This window comes from Rutilus rutilus (assembly GCF_951802725.1).
Source record: "Rutilus rutilus genome assembly, chromosome: 25".
Taxonomy (NCBI): domain Eukaryota; kingdom Metazoa; phylum Chordata; class Actinopteri; order Cypriniformes; family Leuciscidae; genus Rutilus; species Rutilus rutilus.
Genome location: NC_140229.1, coordinates 22,662,935 through 22,688,467, shown reverse-complemented (window position 1 = coordinate 22,688,467; position 25,533 = coordinate 22,662,935). Strand labels below are relative to the sequence as shown.

The 25,533-nt window shown below is 38.3% G+C and overlaps 1 protein-coding gene across 5 annotated transcripts; it reads right to left on the bottom strand.

Annotated features, from left to right (window-relative positions):
• Positions 1 to 715: 715 nt before the first annotated feature.
• kiaa1958 (KIAA1958 ortholog) lies at positions 716 to 24,858 on the bottom strand. Of its 5 annotated transcripts, XM_084401221.1 has the most exons (6): positions 24,672 to 24,855; positions 21,579 to 22,635; positions 12,982 to 13,029; positions 11,966 to 12,085; positions 11,538 to 11,855; positions 8,403 to 10,709 (listed from the first exon to the last, which is right to left on the bottom strand). In XM_084401221.1, exons 1-6 carry the CDS (start codon positions 24,675 to 24,677, stop codon positions 10,525 to 10,527), a joined length of 1,734 nt encoding a protein of 577 aa, XP_084257347.1. In that variant the 5' UTR covers positions 24,678 to 24,855; the 3' UTR covers positions 8,403 to 10,524. The 5 variants fall into 5 exon arrangements, with proteins under 5 accessions (XP_084257344.1, XP_084257345.1, XP_084257346.1 ...); XM_084401220.1 differs by lacking the exons at positions 8,403 to 10,709; positions 11,538 to 11,855; positions 11,966 to 12,085; positions 12,982 to 13,029 and adding exons at positions 4,006 to 4,841; positions 5,783 to 5,989; positions 6,107 to 6,286; XM_084401222.1 differs by lacking the exon at positions 12,982 to 13,029 and having other exon boundaries at positions 8,399 to 10,709.
• Positions 24,859 to 25,533: the final 675 nt, after the last annotated feature.

The following is a 25,533-nucleotide window of genomic DNA, read 5'->3' as shown; positions in this document are numbered from 1 at the left end:
CAGACATCACACGTCATCAGCGCGTTCAGTAAAGTAACTCAGAGTTGTAGACACACAGAAACCGAGCTTTGCAAATGAACAGCAGCCGCCTTTTACTATTTCCCCTGAACCAAAACAACAAGCTTATGCTGCGTTCACGCCATTTCATAACTGTAATTACGAGACGGCAACCCGTGACGTTATATCCAGAGCTGTTAATGTTATGTGCTTTGAGACACGAGGTAATTTAACGCTGTGTCTCATCTCGTGATGCTTTGCTAGCTAGGTTGCTACTGCTAGCCTTTCCGAAATTGCCTACCCTACCTTTAAAGTATTTTCTTCCCTATTGTCATGTATATCAGAGAGAAACAGCTTCTCAAACAAGAACAAATGTTGGGCGGGGCTTGATCTTGTCCATGGGGAAATGATTGGATGGTTGTGGTTTGCTATTCGAACTCATGGGAGTGACAGGTTGCTCCGCCCTCACGCCAGTAAACGTGTCATCAGAGAAGAGAAGATGTCACTGCAAGAGGAAGGAGAACTTATTTTGATTCAAGATTATGAGGCACATGAGTAAAAAAAAATAAAAAAATTGATGTGCATGGATAAATCATTTATAATAAATACTGCGATATTCCATATAAACAAGAATTGTCCATTTTGATTTCATGGTGACTTTAAAAACTAAACCTGAGACATGTGAGATAAAAACCAGAAAAATATGACTGCTTATTTTACAGAGTTGCTTTATTCGCGGTAGTATATTTGTTTCTCAGCTGATTTCTTTCATGCCTCAAACACCTTAATTTGTAACCATTTCAGTTCATAACCTAAAATAGTCATTGTTGTGTATGGTAAAGAATAAATAATATTATATCAGGCACATATGTTGAACAGGCACATATCTGTAATATATCTAACACATACAGTATCTAACAATGTAACATCTGATAAGTGCTTTCTATTTTAGAGAACAGCTACACAAACACAGAACATTTCCAAGACAGGAACAAATGAAGGATAGCGGGACTAGTTCCACTACATTCATATGTCTACGACATGTACGGAATAACTGGACTGACATTTTTAATTCATCGTCAAACTCGTAACTGTTGCCATACACAATAAAAACATCAAAATTGGCATCCAAATGCCTTTGTAATGTAGTTGACTTAATACTGGATAATGAATATTTTGCATTGCACATAGTTAGACAGCTGTGTTTACAATATAATCATGACGAAAAGACAACTTTATACATAGTTTCATACAGACTGACAGAAACAACAATTAAGACTTTGCTTACCTAAAACAGAGCATTGAGACATAAAGCAAGATGGCCTACTCAGTCATACAATTTAATTTAAAGCTGCCGTGTGTTCATCAATGTTAAAATACTTCCTCCTATCCCAGCTTAATGTGCCATTTGTAGATAAAATTTCTGAGGAGTGTAATCACAGTGGTTCTGTGGCCCTTTCCTTGGTTGATTTGAGCCATACCTAGAGAGAGATATCCATTAGCATTCCCAATTATCCAAATGCCAGTTGCTCAGCTGCTGCAAGTATGGACGTATGCAACTTGAATTCCACTATCTTTGTACATCTTTGATTTTTTTGTCCTGATCCAATTACCTGAGCCACAAATGCCATATGACTAATAACTCTTAAAGCCTTTGGAAAATTACATTGTGACAAGCTGACAACACTGACTGGCTGATGGAACCACAAGCAACTATCCTGAGCTGTGACTCAAAGGCAGCAGACAGGGGCTAATATGAGTCCATTTGAGACTTTGAATAGCCCTCCAAAAAGTCACTTGGCAAAGACAAAAGAATCAGAATACACAGCAAATTTTAAATGAAAAAGTTAAAAATGGCACTTCATTCAGGAAAGATTGGCAACCCCTGCAGACATCTGTGAGCAGGGGCTAACTGAACCCTCCCAATCATCCGGTCATTGACTCCTTAGTTTGAGCAATCTAACACATCAACTTCTTGCTCAACAGGTGGTGTGCATTTGGAGTGGGAACAACTCTTTGTCCAAACAAATGGAAGACAGAAGTGTTTGAGAAAATAGTTTGGAAACAGCCGATCCGTTTGATGCTACAAGTGGCTCGAAAGTTACTCTGCAGCTTTAAGCAGAGTCAGTAGAGTCAAAAGAACCAGCAATGACAAAGTTGGTGGTGCCAGGATGGGAACTCCCTGACTGGGCGGCTTGTTGCCTAAGGTCATTGCAGATCAGAACTAGCTGATTGCTCTGGGCCTCGGACAAGGAGCTGCAACTCTGGTAAACACTGAAATTGGTCTTTCTCCCTGGAATGTTGCCTTTCTCACACATGGTCTTCACCATCTTTGCTAATTTGTTCTTTCCCAGAGCTTGGCAGTTGTACCAGTGCAGGGCGGCCAGGTTGACCACAGGCTTGATGGACAGATAAAAGGGGGCATCTTCAAAGAGCATTGCTTGAGGTCTGCGCTGAGCGAAGTCCTTGTAGTCCTGCACCGGGCAGGTTTGAGGAGCGTGCGGGGTAGCGTAGATGCGGAACTCGGTCGTGGACCTTCTGTTTCTGGCATTTGGGTCACTAAAATCCTGGTATGTCCACTCCAGACACTCTAGTCCTGTTTCTGTGGTGAGCAAGCGCACATCGCCCCATTTGAGAGTGGAGCTATGGAAGCCTGTGCAGTGGCCAAAAGCCTTGGTGTTGTTGAGCCACACCAGGTTGAGTAGACCCTCAGGGTTGAAGCGACTCAGGAGACCCCGTTTCCTTAGCAGCAACTCGTCAGCAAGGGTCAGCTTCATTGACTTGTGGGGTTTGTTGCCTTTCCCTTTGAACTTGAGCTCCAACTGCTTTTGCTTGAGGGCATCTTGGGATCTCTGAAACTCCCGGTCTCTTGTAATGCTGTAGGCGTAGCGATGCTCCTTCAGATAGCGTTCCAGGCCACACTGATAGTTGGCCAGGCTGTTAGGCTCATACTCCGAGCCATCCCTTTGGCGAGCATCCACAAAGAAGGAGGCCAAGTAGATGTCCAACTCATGGCAGGGGATGAAGTATATCTCTCTGGTCTCAGTCGGATACTTAGAAACCAGGAAGTCCCGAAAGTTGCGAAGAGCTGTTTGGGTGCTGCGAATGGTCTTCTCGTTCTGTTCTCGGTATGCTCTCTCATCCATGTCTGCTGAAAGGGAAGAAGGTAGTTTTTTCATATGTCAAGAACTTTATTGCTTTGAAAACAATTACCCAATGGACCTTGGACTAAAGAGGCGGGCTATTTGACATGAATGGAAATGTATTTATGTCTCTCTGTGAGGGATACACATACAGTTACTAGTGAGTTACCATTACTGGTTAGACCAATACTGGTCTAAGGTGTTGTCCAGAGATTTTTTCCAATGGATTGTTTTTTGTTTTTGTTTTTGAAAGGCCAGGTTTTTGATGGCTTTTGAAGTTTTGAAGATTTTCATGGTACAATCCATTAAATGGACTGTACACTTCTATCTCTCCAACCTTGACTAGTGCAAATCCAAGCACTTACACAGATACACACGGGGGCGTTTGAAAGCAGGCGTCTTATCAGCGGTTCCCTAATATATCCACTGATAGATGCCTGCTTTCAAGCGCTCCTATATTTATCTGTGTAAGCGCTCAGTGAAGACAACATGTTTTTGAAGCGTTGATCATTGTAGCCAATCACAGATTATGTTGAGCTCGTGAACACAATGGCCAATCAGAGGTGTTTAAGAATCCGTTCGTTAGCGCTCAAAATGCTAGAGGGAAATGCTGGTATCGTTACTTTTTTATATTTCACTGGGTACCACAGTCTGTAATTTTGACAACACTAATTTGTACCATATGAAATATGAGGTCCTTTGTTGATAGCAAACAGTGAATCTGCTCAGCTACTGTCCAATCTTTAGGAAAAGATTTCTAATCCCAGATTCTGTATTGATTGTATTGCTTTTTGAGTTATCGCTTATCAACATAATGGCAAAGTAATTTTTCCAACAAAAATACACAAGCATCAAAAGGGGTTTTAGGTTGTGATTTTCCATTTATTATTCACAATAACAGTCATTGAACCCACTGGTTCATACAATGCAAGATTATTAAGCACTTATTTTTCACAGTCTACACCTTGACAATCTTGTTACATGACACTAATCTGGTATTCAGAGAGGAAGAGGTGTCGTGTCAGAAAGTACAAACGTACACTGTAGTTTGTAATGGAAGTAAGCATGCAGTCATTGAATTATTATTATCATTATTTACCTAATGTTTAACACTGAAGTAAATACTGGTCAGGCAATCTGATACTGATACAAGGCATACAAAACAATTTTTTTATTTGATTTAAAAGCCAAATTGGCCAAGAACAAGTATAACAACTGATTGAAAGTTTTAAACAAGTGTGCTGCCATAAATCGCTCACTTTGTGACGGATCATGGCAAAAGGGGAAAAAAGAAGAACAAGGCCGAAATGTGATGGTGAAATCCAAAGTGTTCACTTAGAGTGGTCCTCATGTCCATTGTAAATCAGATAAGGTAAATGTAATTTTTTTTAAATTATTTGCTGACAATTGGTAGAAGTTCCCCCTTTGCTTTCATACTTTTAATCTTGGCTTTGATGCTGTCATCCATGGCCTGTCGGCATCTGACTGCATAGTGGGCCAACGTTTCCTCCTTCTCATCCCACGGAGGCAGAGCGTGGAAGACTTCAGGGGCCGCCAAGCTGAGTTCAGCAATGGCTGCTGTCCTGGAAATGGTATTACGATCTACACCGACTCTGTCAAAAGCCACTTTCATGGATACGCTACGTCGAAACTCTTGCAGTGCAGCCATATATCGAGCAATCACACCCACAACGTTTTTCACTGAAAAATAGTAACATCATTCTTTAGTGAAACGAAATTTTACTTGAATGACAATCAAAATCTAGCATTGTTATTCATTATCTAGAACAGGGGTTCTGAACTCTGGCCCCCGAGATCCACTTTCCTGAAGGGTTTACCTCCAAACTCATCTGCCTATAACTTTCTAGGGCTGCGTTTATGTAAAACATTTTATGCCCTTCCCTCACTAACTTCCCTTCGTCTCGTTCACTCGGATGTACATCATTGCTTACGTTGCATGAGTGCCCATTACTGGCAGAACCCTTGCAATGTGTTTAAATGGAGCCCTAAACCCTTGATCACTGGAATACGCTATGAAGCTGATTTATTATTTTCAGGTTTTTTCCTTATGAATTTGTTTTATGCACCATTCTATAGGCCTGTATGTATGCTTGGGCTGTTGGAGAAAATAAACTACACAAGCAAAAATGATAACAATACAATAAACTATAACAGTCAGCTTAAGGTAGCTACAAGTATTATGCGGTTAAATGTCAAAATAACCAATATCATAGTGTGGGGTGGGGTAAATTAAGCACGGCCTGCTGTGACGTCACACTCATGTTGCATTGTGGTCTATGGATCTGCCTGAAGTGTACATGTTGAGTAGACTTGCTCCCTCTGTCTGTCCAAATAAACTTCTCTAGCGCACTTGACAAAGTCGAACGCACTTCAAAATGGCGGTGGGGATTCCTCTGAGCGGAAGTGCTTAGGGAAGAGTGCGAGTGTGAATAAAAGTGGTGTTAAACGCAGCCTAGTAATCCTTAAGACACTGGTTAGCTTGTTCAGGTGTGTTTGATTAGGGTTGGAGCAAAACTCTGCAGGAAAGTGGATCTTGAGGGCCAGAGTCCAGAACCCCGGCTCTAGATGTTCGAGTTAAAGTTCAAATTTAGCTAAACTTTGAACCCAAATCCGTTTCTTACTTCGGACACGCGTGTTCTCGCCATCTCTGCTTCTCTTTGATGAAATCTTGATGGTCCTCTGCCTGTCCAGCGGGTGCAACTCCACTTCCTCAAAGGAGTCGAAGAGGGCTGGAGAGTCAAACGGAGCGCCCTCTTCAGGAATGGAGGTAATTATCTGATGCGAGCTGCCTGCCTCCATTTGACTTGACGAAAGTGTCCTTCTTTTATCTGCCAATCAGAAACAAAAAACACGTTCTTATCCAAATCACAACCTACGTACTGATCTCCATGCCTCCCTTCATATCATATAAAATTGTTATTTTCTAAATTGTAAGGAATAGTCACCTGGGCGCAGTTGTTCTTGCAGGAAGTCACAGATGAGCTCAGCCTTCTTAGTGAGTTCCTGTTGCAGAAGCTCTTTGTCTTGTTTCAGGCTGCTGATGGTTTCACCCATCAACTCACCTTTGCTTCTCTCAGCCTGTAGTAGTGCTTTCAGTCTCTCTATTTCATACACAGCTGGAGATACTGTTTGAGATAGAAACAAAGCTTTACCTCAGGAGTTCCCACTACCACTGGAAAGATATATCTAAATGTTGTTGTTTGGTGCTAATCTGAGAAGTCATCTGAAATCTGATTTAAAAAAAGAAAGAAGAAAAGAAATACTTAACATAGGCAATAATATAAATTATAAGCATTGGGAATTAAAAGTAGAAAACAAGAGTAATACGTGGCTGGTGGTGAACATTTAGGGCTGCCAGATGATGCGAAATTTTAACTGAATTAATTATGTGTTGATCAATTAGTCAAATGAATCTCTATTAATTACATTTATCCACAGCAATCAAGTTTATCTGTGGTAGACCTTGGAGTCATTTACACAGGACATGTTTTTATTCCATCTGCAGTGTCTGTCATATGTCATTTAGCATCTTGCTGTTAAAGGATAATTCCGGTATTTAACACTTTGAGTCTATTTTGTAGTTTGTTTTGGATGAACAAGAGTGGTGGACAAAGAAATTTTGACAATGGTTCCTGTCTCGACTTTTTGACTATTTTAGAATTGCCCATGACCGCTTTAGAATGGGAGTCTATGGCCATGCACTAACATGTCCTTAAAACAACCCTTAACGTTCGTTTTCAAAACTGTGCAACTCACCGAGTGGTTAGTGGTGTTCGTTGATGATTAAAAACAAATATATCGGCGCAATGTATGATTTCAATACGTTTATTTTTCTATAGTGGAACAATTTTTTCAGATACCTCACAACCGCGTATAAACTTCCGCTCGATATTTGGGTAGCGCAGTAATATCAACGATGAGTCCTCCAACAGAAATCAATGGGATTTTACAAAAGGCCAAATAAAATACGACAGAAACTGCATTTCGCTACTCTACTTGTTTTGGAACATCAACGAACACCACTAACCACTCGGTGAGTTGCACAGTTTTGAAAACGAACGTTAAGGGTTGTTTTAAGGGCATGTTAGTGCATGGCCATAGACTCCCATTCTAAAGCGGTCATGGGCAATTCTAAAATAGTCAAAAAGTCGAGACAGGAACCATTGTCAAAATGTCTTTGTCCACCACTCTTGTTCATCCAAAACAAACTACAAAATAGACTCAAAGTGTTAAATACCGGAATTATCCTTTAACATTACGGTTGCTGTTTTTTAGCTTCTTGATTTTCTGCACTCTTGCAGACAGTAAGTTATAGTATGGCAACTCTTGCTATTTTTAACACTACATTTTAACATTTGGCATTTCATGTAAATTTATATTGCGTATATTCTGACTTTTTTTTTTATTTTCATCACAGCACAAAGATGGAGATGCTTAGGATGATTAATGGAAAAGGATCTTTTCATCTCTTTCATCGCTTAGCTTGACAAAAGGGTCCAAAATATATTTTTAATATAGTAATTCACTTCTCTTTCCAGTCAGTGTTGGGAAAAGTTACTTTTAAAAGTAATATTACTTACAATGTAACTTTACTCCCTAAAAAAGCAACTACTTGCATTACTTAGTGACTTTTTATGGAAAGTAATCCAACTTGACATTACATAATCATAGTTATCCTCAGATATTTTGTTGTAAATTTAAAAGTAATGCATTTCTAGTTACTTGAAAAAGTAATCTGATTACATATCCTGCATTACTTGCAATGCGTTTCCCCCAACACGGTTTCCAGTAAAACCTATTCTGATTGATTTCCGTGTCACATCTTGAAATGTGATCCATTTATCATTGCTTCTGTTGTTACTTGATGATAACTACCCTTTTAGATGGGGAGATTTCTTTCTCTTTGTTTGGAGTGGTTTAAACTAAGATCATCTTTATAATTCTTCTTTAAATGTCTATACTTTTAGTAGGCTTATTTTTGCTACTTCTACCATGACCTCTTCAAATATGATTATTATGTGATAACAAATAGGGAAAAAACTGAAAAAACTACACCACCTCAAATGAATGCCACTGATGCAGACTGGTAAAAGCGAAATTAAGAAATAAAATACACTGAATTAATAAGCAGTCAATAAAAATAAACCCTACCTTATAATATAAGATGACATGCAAAGAAAAGAAAAAAAAACTAAATTGCAGCAATTTATTCAAAGACAAAAACGGATCACAGACATCATTTGGTCATTGATTTTATTGTAACGCATCATAAAATGACAAATAAGACCACTTAAGACACACCAGGATGATTGAGTATTTACACACTTGAAAATAAACATCAGTCATCAGTCTTTGTAGAAGTGCTAAAATAAGGACAAGTTCAGCATCAAGTAGGTACAAAAACAAAACACTTTTAAAACTGGTCAGGTGAAGATTTCCTAACCATTACGAAAAGATTGACCTTTCATAACCATACTAAATGCTAAAGTCAGTTTTTTCTTTTATATTAAACATTTGTGGTCAGTGTGATTTACCGGTACCAACCAAGGTTCATAAAAAACATAATACTTGGTTGTGAAAAGTGATCAAACTTACTGAGCCTTTCAATGTTTTAAAGTCTGCTTTACTAATGCCATCGGAACAATTTCATTATATAGGCTATCAGAAGTTTGTGAGCCCTTGAGTGACCTTTTCACTATAGACTCATTTCAGCACCTCACAGACAGCAAGACATTTTGTGGAATATCTTTAACACAGGAATTGTTAATTGCATGTTTGTTTATACTGAAAAAAACAAATCTCACATTTCTGGCAGTAATTTTATATGCTGTTAAATGCGAAGTGGCCTATCCACCTTATTTGTGGAGTAATAGTGGCCGCGGCCATTTGTGAATTGCACGTGTCGAGGGGCTTCCAGTTATTTTTAGCAGTACAAAACAGCTCGTTTTGCTGCTTGAAATTGCAAACGGGTATTACTTACCATATATCATTTTCATTTTAAAGGGGCTATATGTAGAATTCAGAAACCCTTGTTATTAGCGACACCGGTGGCGGTTAAGTGAACTGCAGCCAGCAACCTATTGCTTGTGCTCGCACTCGTGCACACGTGACGTACAAGAGACTGAACATGATTCAATGCTGGTGAAGTTTTCCTCTCATTAACTAAATAAACACACAACAAAAATGACAGCGGTGGCAAAACAGCAGTTAAAGCATCTGATCACAGCGATGTGGATGTGTTTGAACCAGGTCTGCGAGTCACCGGCTATCAAACTATCATAATTTTAAAGTATATTTGAGACTATAGACTATATAGATCTGGCTATGTGAGACAATAGTTTGAATTAATCCCTTTTGTTTGCATGACACATTGGCATTACAGTACAGAATAGAGCTTTCGCCATTATCCCAAAAATGAGCATTCAATTCATGTGTCATTGAACGGAAGAGAGGCTCTCGGGAGCGTAAACGTCACATACTTCGGATTTTCCCAGAAAAAACGTCCCGAGTCCTTAACACAAAAATGAGTCCCCAGGCTTTCATAGACAACCTATGAAGTCGGGGAAGGTCTTGTTCACACATTGCCAATAAAGAAGGGATATATTCTTTCATATAGCCTCTTTAATGTATTAACGTAATTATAAACACACTGGTTTGTAGCGCAAATAGTTTTAGCGTTTACTGCGCATTGCAAAATAAGGTGGATAGGATATCACCTAGGTAAAAATTAAAAACGTACGAAACATGGAGTAATAAAAACTTTGTGGGATGGTTATAAATCTTTAAAATCAATGTCCTGTCAGTCATGCGCAAGCATGTAATGAGGAAGTCCTCGATTTAGTGGGATGCTGATCGACAAATCAGAGCAGCAGAGGAAAAAGGAAGAAAAAAGGCAATAAAATACAGTTTAAGGTGGTTTTGATATGGTAATAATTCACATTGTAATATTTAAAGATATCGGGTACGAGTAAAAACCATCAAAATGGTTTGACAAAACTTGTTTTGATTGTTACAATGCTACATGACTAACATGAATAAGCACTAGACTATTCTAAGGTTATTTAAAATGGTTATAAACAGGTTTGCGTTGACTAAACAAGTCAATAGTCAGTAACTATCACAGTATAGATAATGTTGGTTTTGCTGAAACGAAAGAAATGGAAATAGTTCATTTGTCTGACCGTGAATCTTTCATCTCTTAGTGCTGTGGCTGAACTGAATCAGCTTTTAACGATTCCACACGTAATCGTTCATGTCCAAGACACCGATCGGCATTCAATCACTGGGCAAAACAGTGTTTCCTTTCAACTGTATGTATAATAATAGCATTTGCCTGTGAATGGAAATTTTTGGGTATCAGCAATTAGATATAGGAAGGGTCGTTTTTGCCTGAAGATTGTTCGTCACAAAAAATAAAGGACTCTTGAGAAGATTCTTGCTTCTTTTTCTGGCCGATTCGAAGTCTGCATTTATTGATACAGGCCTTCTTCAGCTTAGATGATTCCACAGGTGTCCATCCGTCTATAGTAGAACAACGCAGAACATATGCTGCGAGAGGAAACGAAAATAAATACATTTTTAATTAAAATCACTTTAGGGAATTAAAATTTAGGAAGTTAGAAAAAACAAACGGTGGATTAATGAAAGCGCAGAGACCACTCAAAAATGTCACATGTATTATATAATGAAAAATAAAAATATGATTATGTAAATATTACTGTTTATAGCTATTGTGCAGTGTTATATCAGTGCAATTTAATAATAGAAAAATTATTATAAATGTTTCCTTCATTGTTTAGGGGAAAACAGTGTAGAACATCCTTGATTATTTGTCTTAAACATCTACTAGATGTTCTGGAAAAAACGGGCATAAATATAAATATTAAATATCAGCAAAAGGCTGAAGACTTTTAGCTGAAGTATTATAAAAACGTTTGGGATAAGTCTCTTATTTTCACCAATGCTGCATTGATTTGAACAAAAATACAGTAAAATATAGAATAAAAACAGTAATATTGTGAAATATTTGTACTACTTAAAATAACTGTTTTCTATGTGAATATGTTAAAATGTAATTTATTCCTGTTATTAAAGCTTAATTTTTAGCATCATTACTCCAGTCTTCAGCGTCACATGATCCTTCAGAAATCATTCTAATATGATGATTTCTGATCATTATAAACCGGTTTTGCTGCTTAATATTTTCGTGGAAACTGTGATATGTTTTTTTTTTCTGGATTCTTTGATGAACAAAGGTTTTTTTTGAAATGTAAATGTCTTTGTCACTTTTGATGAACTCAATTTAAAAAATAAAAACAAAACTTTTGAGCCCTAAATTGTCAAGTAAGAGTAAACTGTCCCATTTCAAATACTCACACATAATCCCATCCACTCTTCTTCTGTCCAGGATCTTTTTGCCGTCAGGTACTTTTCCCCTCTTCCCGAAAGCGACGGCCCCGTTGAGGTCCTCCTCGCTGAAGAAGTGCTCGAACAGCAGGTGGAAGAGCCTCATGCTGTCCTGCCGTGACTCCTGAAGCATGGAGGCCAGTTTGTAGTGTGGCAGGAAGAGCCCGCTCCCCGGAAACAGCTCCTGCTCTCCCAGTCTGGCCGGGCTGGACAGAGGCATCTGCGTTCGCTCGTGAAACACCAGGATCCGATCAATGACTGTCTGCAGGTTTTGTAGGGTTATAGTATCTGCAATTTATTAAAAAGAATTGACCTGTTGACATAACTGAGGGTGCATCAATCACAATTACATCCAACTGATATAGTTGAGGTTGATTTTTATCGGGCTGCAAGCTCACCTATGCTTGTTATAAACTCTTCCAGGTGTTTTCTCTCTTCAAAATACCTCTCACTGCTTGGACTGAGATCTGATGTGCAGAACTGCTCTTCTGAACTGTGTGCAGCAGGAACCAGATGCTCTGTAATACATCAAATAAGCGTTTAGAAGCGGATGAACTTTCCTCCCGACCCGATATTGCAATCAGCTGGCAGAAACACAACGCACAACGCTTCAAACCAAACGCATTTCCCACACAACGTCACAGTAAAGGACTGGTCTGCACTGCAGTTCATACAATCGGCAAGTCCACAGACAATCAAGGCATTTTCATCAGAGACATTTTATTTTATTTGCCATGATGCAAAGTTTCCTCCAAATTCATTATAAAAATCAATACAGAGGAAAAATTCTACTAGCATAGAGTGAATCTCACTAAACCTGTCAATAGGAAATACATGTTGCGCTCAAAGAACCAAGACTGTTTGCATTGTGACATTCATTTCATGAAAAATAAGCACATTTTCCTCCCAAATTCTCAGATCTTTTTTCTAACAATTCTCAAAAAAAAGCCCAGAAGAAATTACACAGTAATGCTTTACTGAATTAAATAAAAAACATTTATTTTGGTAATATGTTTTTTTTTACCCAGCAAAAATTAAATCCAGTACTACCATACTACCATAATGTAAATGCATTATATATATAAATAAATTATATATAAATGTATATGTATTTTTTATACATTATATTTTTAATGTAGTCCCGAGAATGGGATTTTATGTTACACTTTAATAAGAGTGTTTGTGCTTAATTCTCATGAAAATGTCACATTACAACAAAAAAACAAAACAAAAAAAAAACATTGAGGTTCTTATAAAATAGTTTATGCGAAATACAATTTCTTAATTCTTAATTTTGGGTAAATATGAGCTGAACATGTTATTGACGGGTTTTGTGGGATTTACCCATTGATATAGTTATATCATATAAAACAGCAATACTTTTAGATCATAAGTTCTTGCACGAAAAACTAACCATGAAGGGCTTTCAAAATCACAGCATAATCCATCTTCTCGTGTGAACCTGCAAACAGAATAAAATTATAGTTTGTCCGCAGAAAAAGAGATATGAATATTATCTTTTAAGCATTTTAATGCATGCTTATGATAAAACACACAATCACATGACACTTTAACAACGTTAAATCTACTGACATCCATTTTCCTCTCAGTAAAGAGAGAAAGTGTCAAGAGAACTCACCTGTTATTTTCGTTCGGTTTATTTGGAGTTAAAGAAATAACAGCGTCATCCATTTCCATCTGGACTGAAATGTCAAATATCCCCAGAGTCTCTTGGGAAAACAGCTTAATGCCTTATTGCAGAATGGGAGAGGACGCGATCTCATTAACTAGCTTACTAAGACCAAATAACTGCCAGCGTGAGATTGAATTCATTTATAATGCCATAGAGAGATACCCACTTCCCCGAAAAATGGGATTTTATCATAAAATGTACTCAGAATGAAGCACCAATCTATCTCATTTGTAAAAGAAAAATAATTAAATAAATCTCAGACATTGAGAACATTTATTTTTAATATTGTTTATAGAGATGTAGTGAAAAATATTTCATCGCAAATATGAGAAAGTGACAACTGCTCGTTTTCTTGTTATTTTGGGGCACTGGCCTCAAACTCAAAAAATAATTACGTTTAATGAACTTGTGTTCACACTTGTAGCTTGGTAAAAAAAAAAAAAAAAGGGGTGTTCACATTGGCATTTTAACACAGAACCTAAAGATACTGAACCTAAAGGTATAGAGATATTTAGAGATATTGGGCCCTATCTTGCACCAGCGCAATTGACTTTGTACACAGACGCATGTATCATTCCTATTTTGCACCCGCGCACAGCGGACTTTTCCCTCCACAGACGCACGTCGGTAAGTTAGGAAATTAACTTGTGGTCCCCGGGGCGGTTCAGCGCAAAGAGGCGGCGTGTTCCGGCGCAAACATTCCCTGGTGATATTTTGCAGGTTTAGAAAACAATTCCGCCACTGAGCAGGAAAAACCTAGTCTAAAGTCAGTGGCGCGTTGCGCATGTTATTCATATGCTATTTTAAGGGCGCATGCTTGGCCATAATCAATGTAGCGTGTGCACAACGCGCATACACTTTGCTTATCTCATCTATTCACAGACGCAGCAGTTCTCATTTTTAGAAAACCATACATTATTACAAGGAAAAATATTAACACACGAGGGAAATCATTGTTGTGTCCATGAAGATGTGAAAAAATAGGCATAAATCTAGCTTACACATTTACCCAAATTATTATACGCATGGGTGGGTTTCTTCCATCCCCAATGTCACTTCTCTGTCTTTTACGGCCCTGACGAGAACGTCAGTCTCCTCGGCTGTGAACCACTCCTGGCAAATCCTCCGTTATAATAGCAATCCGCCATGGAACAAGCACGCCTGCTCTTAAAGGGATACTCCACTTTTTTCGGAAATATGCTCATTTTACATCTCCCCCAGAGTTAAACAGTTGAGTTTTACCGTTTTAGAATCCATTCAGCCGAACTCCGGGTCTGACGGTACCACTTTTAGCATAGCTTAGCACAGATCATTGATTCTGATTAGTCCAGTAGCATTTCTTTCAAAATGACCAAAGAGTTTCAATATTTTTCCTATTTAAAACTTGACTCTTCTGTAGTTAAACCGTGTACTAAGATCGACGGAAAATGAAAAGTTGCGATTTTCTAAGCCTATATGACTAGGAACTACTCTCATTCCGGCGTAATAATCAAGGAACTGTGCGGCTGTACCATGAGTGCAGCAGGCGTAGTGATATGACGCAGCGCCTGAAAATAGGTCTAATAGGTTAGACAAACTTAGTCCCGGTCACGTTGGAAGAAGTTACCGAGCTGGGGACTATTTTCAGGCGCTGCGTCATATCATTACGCCTGCTGCACCCATGGTACAGCCGCACAGTTCCTTGATTATTACGCTGGAATGAGAGTAGTTCCTAGCCATATCAGCCTAGAAAATCGCAACTTTTCATTTTCCGTCGATCTTAGTACACGGTTTAACTACAGAAGAGTCAAGTTTTAAATAGGAAAAATATTGAAACTTTTTGGTCATTTTGAAAGAAATGCTACTGGACTAATCAGAATCAATGATCTGTGCTAAGCTATGCTAAAAGTGGTACCGTCAGACCCGGAGTTCGGCTGAATGGATTCTAAAACGGTAAAACTCAACTGTTTAACTCTGGGGGAGATGTAAAATGAGCTTATTTCCGAAAAAAGTGGAGTATCCCTTTAAAGGGAATGTGAGATGTCGCTCTGATTGGTTTATTTCACGTTACGCCCAAACCACACCTATGAATAATGAAGCTACTTCAGACCAACCCATTTTAGATTTGCGTCGGGCGCAAGAGTCATTTGTCCCGCGGGTATAATAGCAACATCGCCCAAGACCCGCCCACAAAGTTACTTGCGTTTCGCGCTTGATACTCGCGTTTCAGATCGTTAAAATAGGGCCCTTAGACTAAACCAGAGCAGGTGAGTGAAGTGGAGTGGTGTGATGCTCCTCTCAATCGCTCACGGCACTCAAATCCCGGTCTGACATTACATTTCTCTGTACTACAGGTGCGTTCCCATTCGAGCATAAGTGGACTGCGAAGTGGACTTCACAGGGTTTTCCGCCATCTAAAGTGCGATTCCAATCCGAAGGGAGCGAACATGTTCAGATCGAACGGTGTAGGGAATAAGGGAAAATCGATACATCACTTCACAGGAAGTGGAGAACGAAAATCACCCAACTATCATTGTGCGCCGCGTCACCAGTCTGAACCAACCATAGAGCAGAGCCGCGGGAAGAGGCTTTACACGGCTCTGCAATGGAGGAGTTAACGTACGCGTTTAAGTATTTATAAATATTGTTACTATTATACAAAGTAGAGTATTTATGAACAAATTAAAATGTAGAGAAGCAGCTGAGGAGCTTTTATTTTACTTTATTTACCTCAGGAATGTTTCAGAAAGTAAACGAGATGAGGCCGATACAATTATTAAGACCATTGATTAAGACCACATTTATACATAGTTAACCAAATCAAAATTTATTTTCATATGGAATGACAGTTACAGTACAAATATGCTTCAAATATGTTAATAGTCAATTAAATATACAACTATGTAATAAACTAATAAAACTAATAGACTAATACAATGTTTTGATTATTATTTATTAGATACATACTGTGTTTTGTGTATGCCTATTATATGGCTTTAAATTTGAAAGTAAAGTAAATAACAATATTAATTTATGATTTATCATAATCTGTGCAATCCTTTCTTTGATATAGCCAACTGAGCGATTATTGTCAGTGAAGTCCACTTCAACAAGGTGCGTTCCCTACGCAGTGTTCACTACTCCCTACTCCCTGAACACGGTATATCAGTTGAAGTGGACTTCACTGACAATAATGGCTCAGTTGGCTATATATAAACGTGACGTGACAAGGATCGCAGAGCTGGTGCAAAAACATCCACATCGCTATGATCACATGCTTTCTTAACTGCCGTTTTCTCACCGCTGTTATTTTTGTTGTGTGTTTATTTTGTTATTGAGAGGAAAGCGCACAGCACATATTTACATATTCACCTAAACACCGCTCTCAGCAGTGTGGACGGCGTCTGGATGTTCGTTAACAGTACATCGCTGCAAAGATATTTCCAACTTTATGAAACAAGAACTTAGTTATGAATATATCACGGAATTAAACTCAGTTTCTCCACTCTCGCTTTCAATTTCTTCTCCTTCTTCGTTCTTAACTTTGATGTAAATAATTTTGTCAAATAAATAGGTCTACCTTAAAGGTACACTACGCAAAGTTTGGCACACTAGCGGTTTGTGAAAAAAACTGAATGTGTCTTGCTCAAGCCCACTCACATGCTGCAAGCCTACATTCATAAAGTTGTGTTATAGGGCTGATTCACACAGAACGTGTTTTTCCATTTCCGCGGCATTCTCGGCAATGAAATGAATGTATATATTTTAGTTTGATAATGTTTTTATTTAATATTTTGTATTTTTAAGGAATTTTATAGTACTAAATTAGATTTATGTAGTAGTAATAATCCATTTATTCACTTTTTGAACATAGACCTGAAAACTTAAACATAAACATAAATCTTCAATGCTTTGGAGCACTTAAGTTTTGTCACTTTTTAAAGAAGACCCTTGGAAGATTATTGCTGAAGAGAAAAAAAAGTGAACTTAAAAGTTATAGAAGTTTAAAGGAGCTGTAAGTAAGAAATGTATTTCAATTAATCATAAAATGGCCCTGATATGTCACTAGACATTAAGAAATCATGTTCATTTCAAATACTTATATCACTGACAACAGTAGTCCGGCCAGGATATTGTCACTTAAAAAGTGAAGTTGCAGCCCTCAACTGATGTTGATGTTGTCATCTTGTGTTTTGGCCTGAAGCGCCACCCTCCACCTATCTACCAATCACGAAGTCAGTAGTGTTTCAGCATCGGGGTTGCCAGCTCTGCTCTAGTTCACAGCTGCAGCTACAAACGTTCCTGCTGGATCCTGCAGCCTATCTGGCAACCTCGAGTCAGGGGGGAGGGGGAGGGGGATACACCGCTCTACAGTAATTTGAAAGTGATTGCAGTACCAGTTTTGGCCACAATCTTACATACGGCTCCTTTAAGTTTATTGTTATGAAATATTCACAAAAATATTTTCAATCTTTACATGAAATATATATTTTTCAAAACATGTTTTACTCTAAAACTGTGAGACAATCAAAGCCATAAATCTAAACAAGTTGTGCTCCAAATCTGAGTATGATATCTAAAAAAATTTGCTTTCAGTAAGATTGCAGTACCAAAGGTTTCCACTAGATGAAATTCGTCTTCCATTCTTTATGGAATTATACATTCGTCGCTCATTTTTTAAACTGTGGCTATTGTTTTTTTAGGGCCATTTAACCCTTTCGAATCATGTCCATGACTTTTTGTGTGTTCACATAGCAAGTGCCAAAACCTTTTGTACCATTCTGATGAAGTAAAAAATTCTCAAAAACCAAAACGTTAAAAAAAAAAAAGTGTAAAAAGAGGTTCAACTTCTCGCAATCTAGTGTTTTTCCAACAGCCTGTGTCTCATGTTTTTCAAAGTGAAAACATGTTCTGTGTGACTGGTCCCTTTGGGCAGGTTCACACATAATGTGTTTTTGCGGTTAAAAATGCAAGACAGTTCAGTTGAAGGAAAAAATGCAAGGTCTCGAGATGCGTTTTAAAAAAAAGTGCAACGTCCATCTAGCATGTGTTTACACTGAAAACCTATGGAAAATAAGCGCAGTGGAATGGAAAACCGTGCTCTGCGTGAATAGCCCCTTATCCTTAATACAGTCTTTCACTTTCCTTTTTAAAGAAAATATATAGGCAAAAATGTTCACTCCTAGCTCATATCATTCCTTGAACACAGCATTTTTCTTTTTGGCCAGGCTTGAATTGCATCTGGGGTTTATGCAACACCCAGTGTGTTTCATCATGTCCATTGTGTAGTGTTGGGTTACCCTTGTGCGGTGTGCTAAATCTAATTTATGGCCTTGACTGAGACGACGTCATAAATGTAATAAAGAAGATCAATATAAGCCAGCACTCCGCCCACAGACTCGCTCACAAATATCACACACAGAAATACATGTTCAATATACTAACCTTTTGTGTTTGTTTGGGATTTCTACGCAAGTACGTTATAAGTATGGATTTTTGTTCAGGCTTTTTTCATTGGGTGTGTGGTTGCGGCTAGGGCACAAAAGTGGCTTGCATGATTAAATAATTATGCAGAACCATTCAATTTGCATTCATCAATGTTCAAAGCAAACAATGTACACTTCAAGAGGTGCTGGTGTTGCTTTGCCTCTGAAGCTCCGATCTATTGAGCAATATTGGTATTTCACGTTTTACTATCATTTATAGCACCTTCATGTTGACTATGAAATCATTAAAGGATTAGTTCACTTCGGAATTAAAATTTCCTGATAATTTACTCACCCCCACGTCATCCAAGATGTCCATGTCTTTCTTTTTTCAGTCGAAAAGAAATTCGTATCACGTTGAAAGGTCACGCAGCAGTTCCGACCTAGCGTTTACATAGCAAACGTGCAAAGACTAAGGCAAGCGCCATTTACAAAATAATAAATAAATAAAAGTTAAAACAACGATGTCGAACGATTTTGAAGGAGAAAATAAAATAAAAAAAGAGTTTTTCGCCCTATCCTACATTTTTAGCCGGAACAAGCGTGAACATTTAACATGATTACGTGTGGCGCATCATAGTGCTAGTGCAAGATGAGCATTTGTGGTTAAAAAGTGTGTATATATTAGATCGATTTTTTTTTTTTATATAAATGGCCGATGGTTTGGCTTGATAAGACCCTTCTTCCTCGGCTGGGATCGTGTAGAGCCTTTGAAGCTGCATTGAAACTGCAATTTGGATCTTCAACCCGTTGGACCCCATTGAAGTCACTATATGGAGAAAAATCCTGGAATGTTTTCCTTTTTGACTAAAGAAAGAAAGACATGGACATCTTGGATGACGTGGGGGTGAGTATTTTAATTCTGAAGAGAACTAATCCTTTAAGTGGGTTTATGTTCATTTCAAGCACACAAAGGCTCAACAGACACTCATAAGGATAAAATGAATCCAAAGACTGTACAAGTATTGTATGCCATTGCTTTAGATATAAAAAAAGGTCAATCCAAGAGGCATTTATCTACTAACCTTGCCATGTAATAAAAATGTCATAATAATTTCCTATTTTATATTTTTCTGTATGTTGGTACCTTGCACCACATGACTCTGCAGCAGTGTTGTTATTGTTAAAGTCCCCTGTGGTGAAAATCAAGCTTTTAATGTTGTTTATATGGTGTTAGCAAAGGAGCTGTATGTAAGAAATGTATTTCAATTAATCATAAAATGGCCCTGATATGTCACTAGACATTAAGAAATCATGTTCATTTCAAATACTTATATCACTGACAACAGTAGTCCGGCCAGGATATTGTCATTTAAAAAGTGAAGTTGCAGCCCTCAACTGATGTTGATGTTGTCATGTTGTGTTTTGGCCTGAAGCCCCACCCTCCACCTATCTACCAATCACGAAGTCAGTAGTGTTTCAGCATCGGGGTTGCCAGCTCTGCTCTAGTTCACAGCTGCAGCTACAAACGTTTGTGCTGGATCCTGCAGCCTATCTGGCAACCTCGAGTCAGGGGGGAGGGGGAGGGGGATACACTGCTCTACAGTAATTTGAAAGTGATTGCAGTACCAGTTTTGGCCACAATCTTACATACGGCTCCTTTAAGACAAACCATGTGCAAATTCATAAGTCAACACCATTAAGTAGAGTATTTTCTCCTTAAAACTGCAGTGATGGTCTCAAGTGTTTCTGACGTCACAAACTACCTTGTAACCAATCAGGTCAACGTGTGATCGTCAACGAGTGGATCTCTGAGCTGGTGTGAGTGAGTGGAGGCGGGGCTCATTTGCATATTCACAGAACTGCGTATACTAAATGAGGCAAGGGTGTAGAGTTATATTCAAGCTATTTTAAGGCATAAATAATTTTATGAGAAAACAACGTTTAAATATGTCATTTTGGTGTTCAAGGAGGAATTTTAAGGGATAAAATTATTGACTACAGGGCGACTTTAACTAAAATTAAAACTATTAAAATTTGTAAAACAATTTACAAATGAAACAAATACTGGATGAAAAACAAACTAAAAATGTTGCCTTGGAAAATAACTCATATAAAATACATAAGTTAACGTACTAAAATTACTAAAATAAAAATAAAGCCAAATAGAAATAATTTTAAAAACAAATAAAAATGACAACAGCACAAAATTACTAAACATTAAACTAAAATTATAATGAAACTGACATTTAAAAATAATGAAATAATAAAAAGCTAAAAAAAACCCGATAATAGTATAAATATAAAAATATATATAAATATTCCCAGTCTGTCAGTAACGCTCTGTTTAGTTCCTGTCTCTATGTAGCCCCTCCTTCTGAAAAGCTGAATTTGCTCTGATTGGTCGGCTGGACCGGTATGTTGTGATTGGTCAATCACTTTGTGTGTTTTGAGTGTGTTTGGGAAATGTCCCGCCCCTTACAATAAGCGCCAGTTTCAACACACTACTAACTCACTCAACCAGGCCTCGTCCCTTTATTCTGCGTATGCCCTGGAATTATTTAAATGAGGAATATTGTGACGTGTTTGTTCTCGGAAGAAAACTGAAGACTACAATCGAGGCGTTTCAGGGAGTTCAGAAACAGTGACGCCGTCGCCGATATAAACCTTTTTCATGCTCAAACAGCAACATTATAGAAAGTTGAAGATGTAAAAAGGTGCTCTTTAAAAGCAACCACGAGAATGGCTCAAAAAAAGACGTTCTGAGAAAAGCATGTGCAGGATTTGTTTGCAGGTGTTGCTAGCGTAAGATATCTAATGAAATTACATTTTTAAGTGTGACTTAAACAACAACATTCTCAATCATTTCTCATCACAAACGTAATGACATTTATTGTAGATAAGGGTCTTTACCTGTGTTGTCTGCTCTAACTTCTGTACTAAGTGCTTGCGTTGCTAGAAGATCCATTTCAGGGTTTACACCAATGGAAGCCTCTCCGTAAGACAAAGAAGACCTGGGATATTCGTCCCGGTGTAGCACCCCCATAGCGTCAATCCTTCCCGAATGGGGTACGGCTGCCAAACTTTGACTGCACGCAGGGTTCGAGTTCATGTGCATTTTGTTCTGGGTAACGTGGAAAGGCGCACGCAAGGGTTTGATCATGGATGTAGGGGAGTTGTCCAGCGGAGACGAGGACACCGCCAGGGAATCTCCGTCTACAGAGGAAGGCTTCTGGGACATCGAAGAACTAGAGGACGGCCTGTTCTGGAGGTTCGGCCTGGGCGACTGCGTGACGCCTCCAGAAGAGCGGTTCCCCTCCGAGCTGCTAGGCATCTGTTGGTTGGCCACACTGTAATAGTCTTCACCCCTCTCTTGTTTGATCTTCTTCGACGCCGGGTCAGTGCTGTCCTCGGGTCCGGGTCCTTTCCCGGCTCTTTTCCTGTGCGTGACGCTCGAGGCGTGGTTGAACTCGGAGTCGCCGTCTTCGTCGGTGGCCGACGACTCGCAGACGATGTCGTACAGGTTGTTGTTGTACTCCTCGCCGGTGTCGTCCATCTCGGAGGCTTCGCTGCAGTTGGAGATGTCGCACGAGTCGTGGATCTGACTGGAGTCGCCTTGGCTGGAGCTGCCCTTGTGTTTCCCGGCGTTGCCGAGGAAGCGCTCGGCCGAGGTGTTTTGCATGACGGCAGCGGCCTGAATCATACTGTCCGTGTTGATGCTGCGGCTCTCTGTGTAGCACATGCGCTCCTTGTTCCCCGTTTTGCAGGTGGTGTTGAGGGGCCAGTGGTAGGCGTGACCGGCGCTGCAGCCCCACAGGGCCGTCAGGGTGCCGTGAGAGCCCTCGTTCAGCATGTGTTTCAGGTTGGGGATCAAGGTGCAGATTGTTCCATGACTGTGGGCCCATTTCACCAGTTTAGCGAGGTTGTCGGAGGAAGTGTGCAAGCAGTCCTCCATGTTGAGCCTCCTCCCCTTGGGATGATAAAATTCATTCATTTTTCAATACAAATGCATTTAAAACTTAAAGGCAACAAAAAAAGCAGTTGCAACTCATTTTGCTTCCATAAAATCAGTATAAGATGCATTGAGAAAATAGGGTGAATTTTCATTTCATGCCAACTTTAACGCAAAAGAGTAAAACAAACCAATAAAGGGCAACAATGCCCGCCTACTTTTTTAGAGGCGCTGGTTCTGGAAGTATTTTTTTCCTTTCATTTCTTCCATAGGGATTTCAAAAATTAGCCAAGTCAACCAGCTACGAGGTGAATCATAACATTTTCTTCAAAAGTTTGATTTGAAGCAAGAAAGTATTTGGAAATCTGACAAAATGACGAAGGTACAAGACTGTGTACTTAACGGCTTTAGAGAGGGAAAGAGCTACAATCCCAAGAAGCATTGCGAATAGCATAATCAAATTAAAAACGATGGAGAAATATAAACCTACTCATTTAAAAATGTTGATTTTATATATAACAATATTTAAGTTTTTTTGCATAATATGCATGCATATGTATAGAAATATTTAAATATTTTGAGAGTGTCGGAAGACTACGTCATTCGCAGTGCTTCATGGGAGTGGGCGGAGCTAAAGAGATCTTTTGGCACGTTTTGCTTGTTTCGACTCTGATTAGTGTCGTTTTCTGTACAGCATCATGGATAATGTCATTTTTCACCACGAATTCTGCTGTTAAACGATTATTTAAAAAAATAAGATGAAATAATGCAAATTCTTCAGGAATCATCCGACTGCTGTCTATAAGATATTCATATTAAATTTTCAATTCAACTTTTGTGTAGTTGTCATATAAAAAATTTTTTCATTTAATAAATAAAAAATAAAAGCATGAACACTTATGTATATCAACATTATTTTATCCAATAAATTACTTTCCTTATCGGAGTATGATCAGCTATTCCCTTACAATAAAGTACTGTGACATTATGGTGTCGCTTGATAAAAATAATAATTTTTCAATACAAATGTTTTTTGCATACGATCAACTTAAAGTCAACATGAAATGGCAGGTGCAGCCCATTTTACTTACATAATGTTCACAATAAGGTCATTAAGATGCATTTCAATAATTAAACTACTTCATAGAAGGTGCTAGTTCATGCAAAAAATCATCAATTGATCAACCTGAGCTTCTGTTTGACCATATTTTATGTGTTCTATGTATGTGCAAGCAGCACATATTAATGTTTAAATGTGAATAAATCTGCTAATCATATAATGTGATCGTGTCCCTCAGAATACTTGGATGAATGATCAATTAATACATATAGCCTAGACTGCTTTCACAATGTCTTTAGGAATGTGTTTTTGAAGTGTCAAAGTTATGATGGAATAGCACAGAAATATCTGATTTCATTTGTGTTTCGGAGATACATAATATTAATATTAATAATAAAGTATACATGTATTTTTTATTTTCTCAGGTGAACACTTTAGGCTACTTTATCCAATAGATTACTATACTTATATAAGTGTGCTTGCTTGGCTAGTCACTTACAATAAAGTACTGTGAGACATTATGGTATGTGATGGTATTGAATGATTAGCATATTAATTTACCACAATACATGGTATTCCAAGGTACTTATGAGAATACCATCGCCATGCAAAATGTTAAAAAAACAAAACAAAAACACTGAATTACCAAGGTACTTCGATCATTACTTTTTTTATTAGCGGAATAACCTGAAGACACACCCCTGTCAAAAACATCACCGCCCACATGCATTGTTTACTACATTAGCTCTGTTGTGATCAGTTGTATGACACATGAAGCCATTGATGTCTATGTGTATGTCTATGTTTATGAATACCGATCACGCTGCCTCTATAGACCGCAGTTTTGCACATCATATTCGCGTAATAAACGCAGAGGTCCGAATGCACATAACAAAATCCCCCGAGATGTTGCGCGTGCAGACAGCTGACTGAGTTTGAGACAGAGGATCTGCATAAACACAAAGCCCAACAAAAGCATCATCATGTACATTACCTTCATTCGGGAGAATCCACTCGGATGTCTGTCACGTGTGCTGCTCGCTGGCTCTTCGCTCGATATCAAACATAATTTTTTAAAGCAAACTCTTAATTTCTTCGCGGTTCTTCAAATTTTGACAGCATTTTATACAAAAGCCATTAATTTTGCTTTTAATGGACGTACAGCGGGTACTTCCGCTACCACCGGAAGTACGTGTCCGAGATATATGATATGGCAGGCAGTGTGCATCTATGAAATTTTACGTTTAATTTATTACACAAACGTAAATGACATCGCTAAATATTTTCGTCAAAGTATGCGTTCAGTAATATAGCCTACTCGTGGCGAAAAAGAAGTTAATATCTGAACGTTAACCTGACGTTTAAACACTTAAAATGTGCCAAAGACCCTGTAGCAAAATTGCAACACGTGTTTAAAGCAATTTAAAAAATAATTTTTTTGTTCGTTTTGTATTAATTCCAAAGACGTTTAATGGAAAAAGTTGCATACATAATTGTAGACTGTTTTGTAAGATAAATTAAACCGAAAATGCGTTTTACTAAAGGATCATCACACAATTTTAGAGAATCACAGGCTGTTCTGAAATTTGAGTCTTCCTGTAAAAGCTGAAAGGCAAAGTCAAAAAGGACAAATAATATGTACTTTAATTATACAGTACTTACGCTTAAAACATGGTTTTATAACCAGTGGCTTCCTAAAACCACTTTCAAGATGGATAAATCAAAATACATAATCAGTGTCAATGAGTTAAACCTCCATCCCTCAGAGAATACTAGAATTATGATAGTAAAACCACTGTTACCAAAAACAGAAAAAATAGAAATAACAGATTCGCAAAGCTTCTTACACTGTTTGC

What these genes read in the sequence shown, in the direction of transcription:
- kiaa1958 (XM_084401218.1), bottom strand. An exon ending in AGTTAGAGCAGACAACACAG is followed by an intron (nt 3,149 to 21,578) that starts GTAAAGACCCTT and finishes CTTCCCTTTCAG; the next exon opens with CAGACATGGATGAGAGAGCA.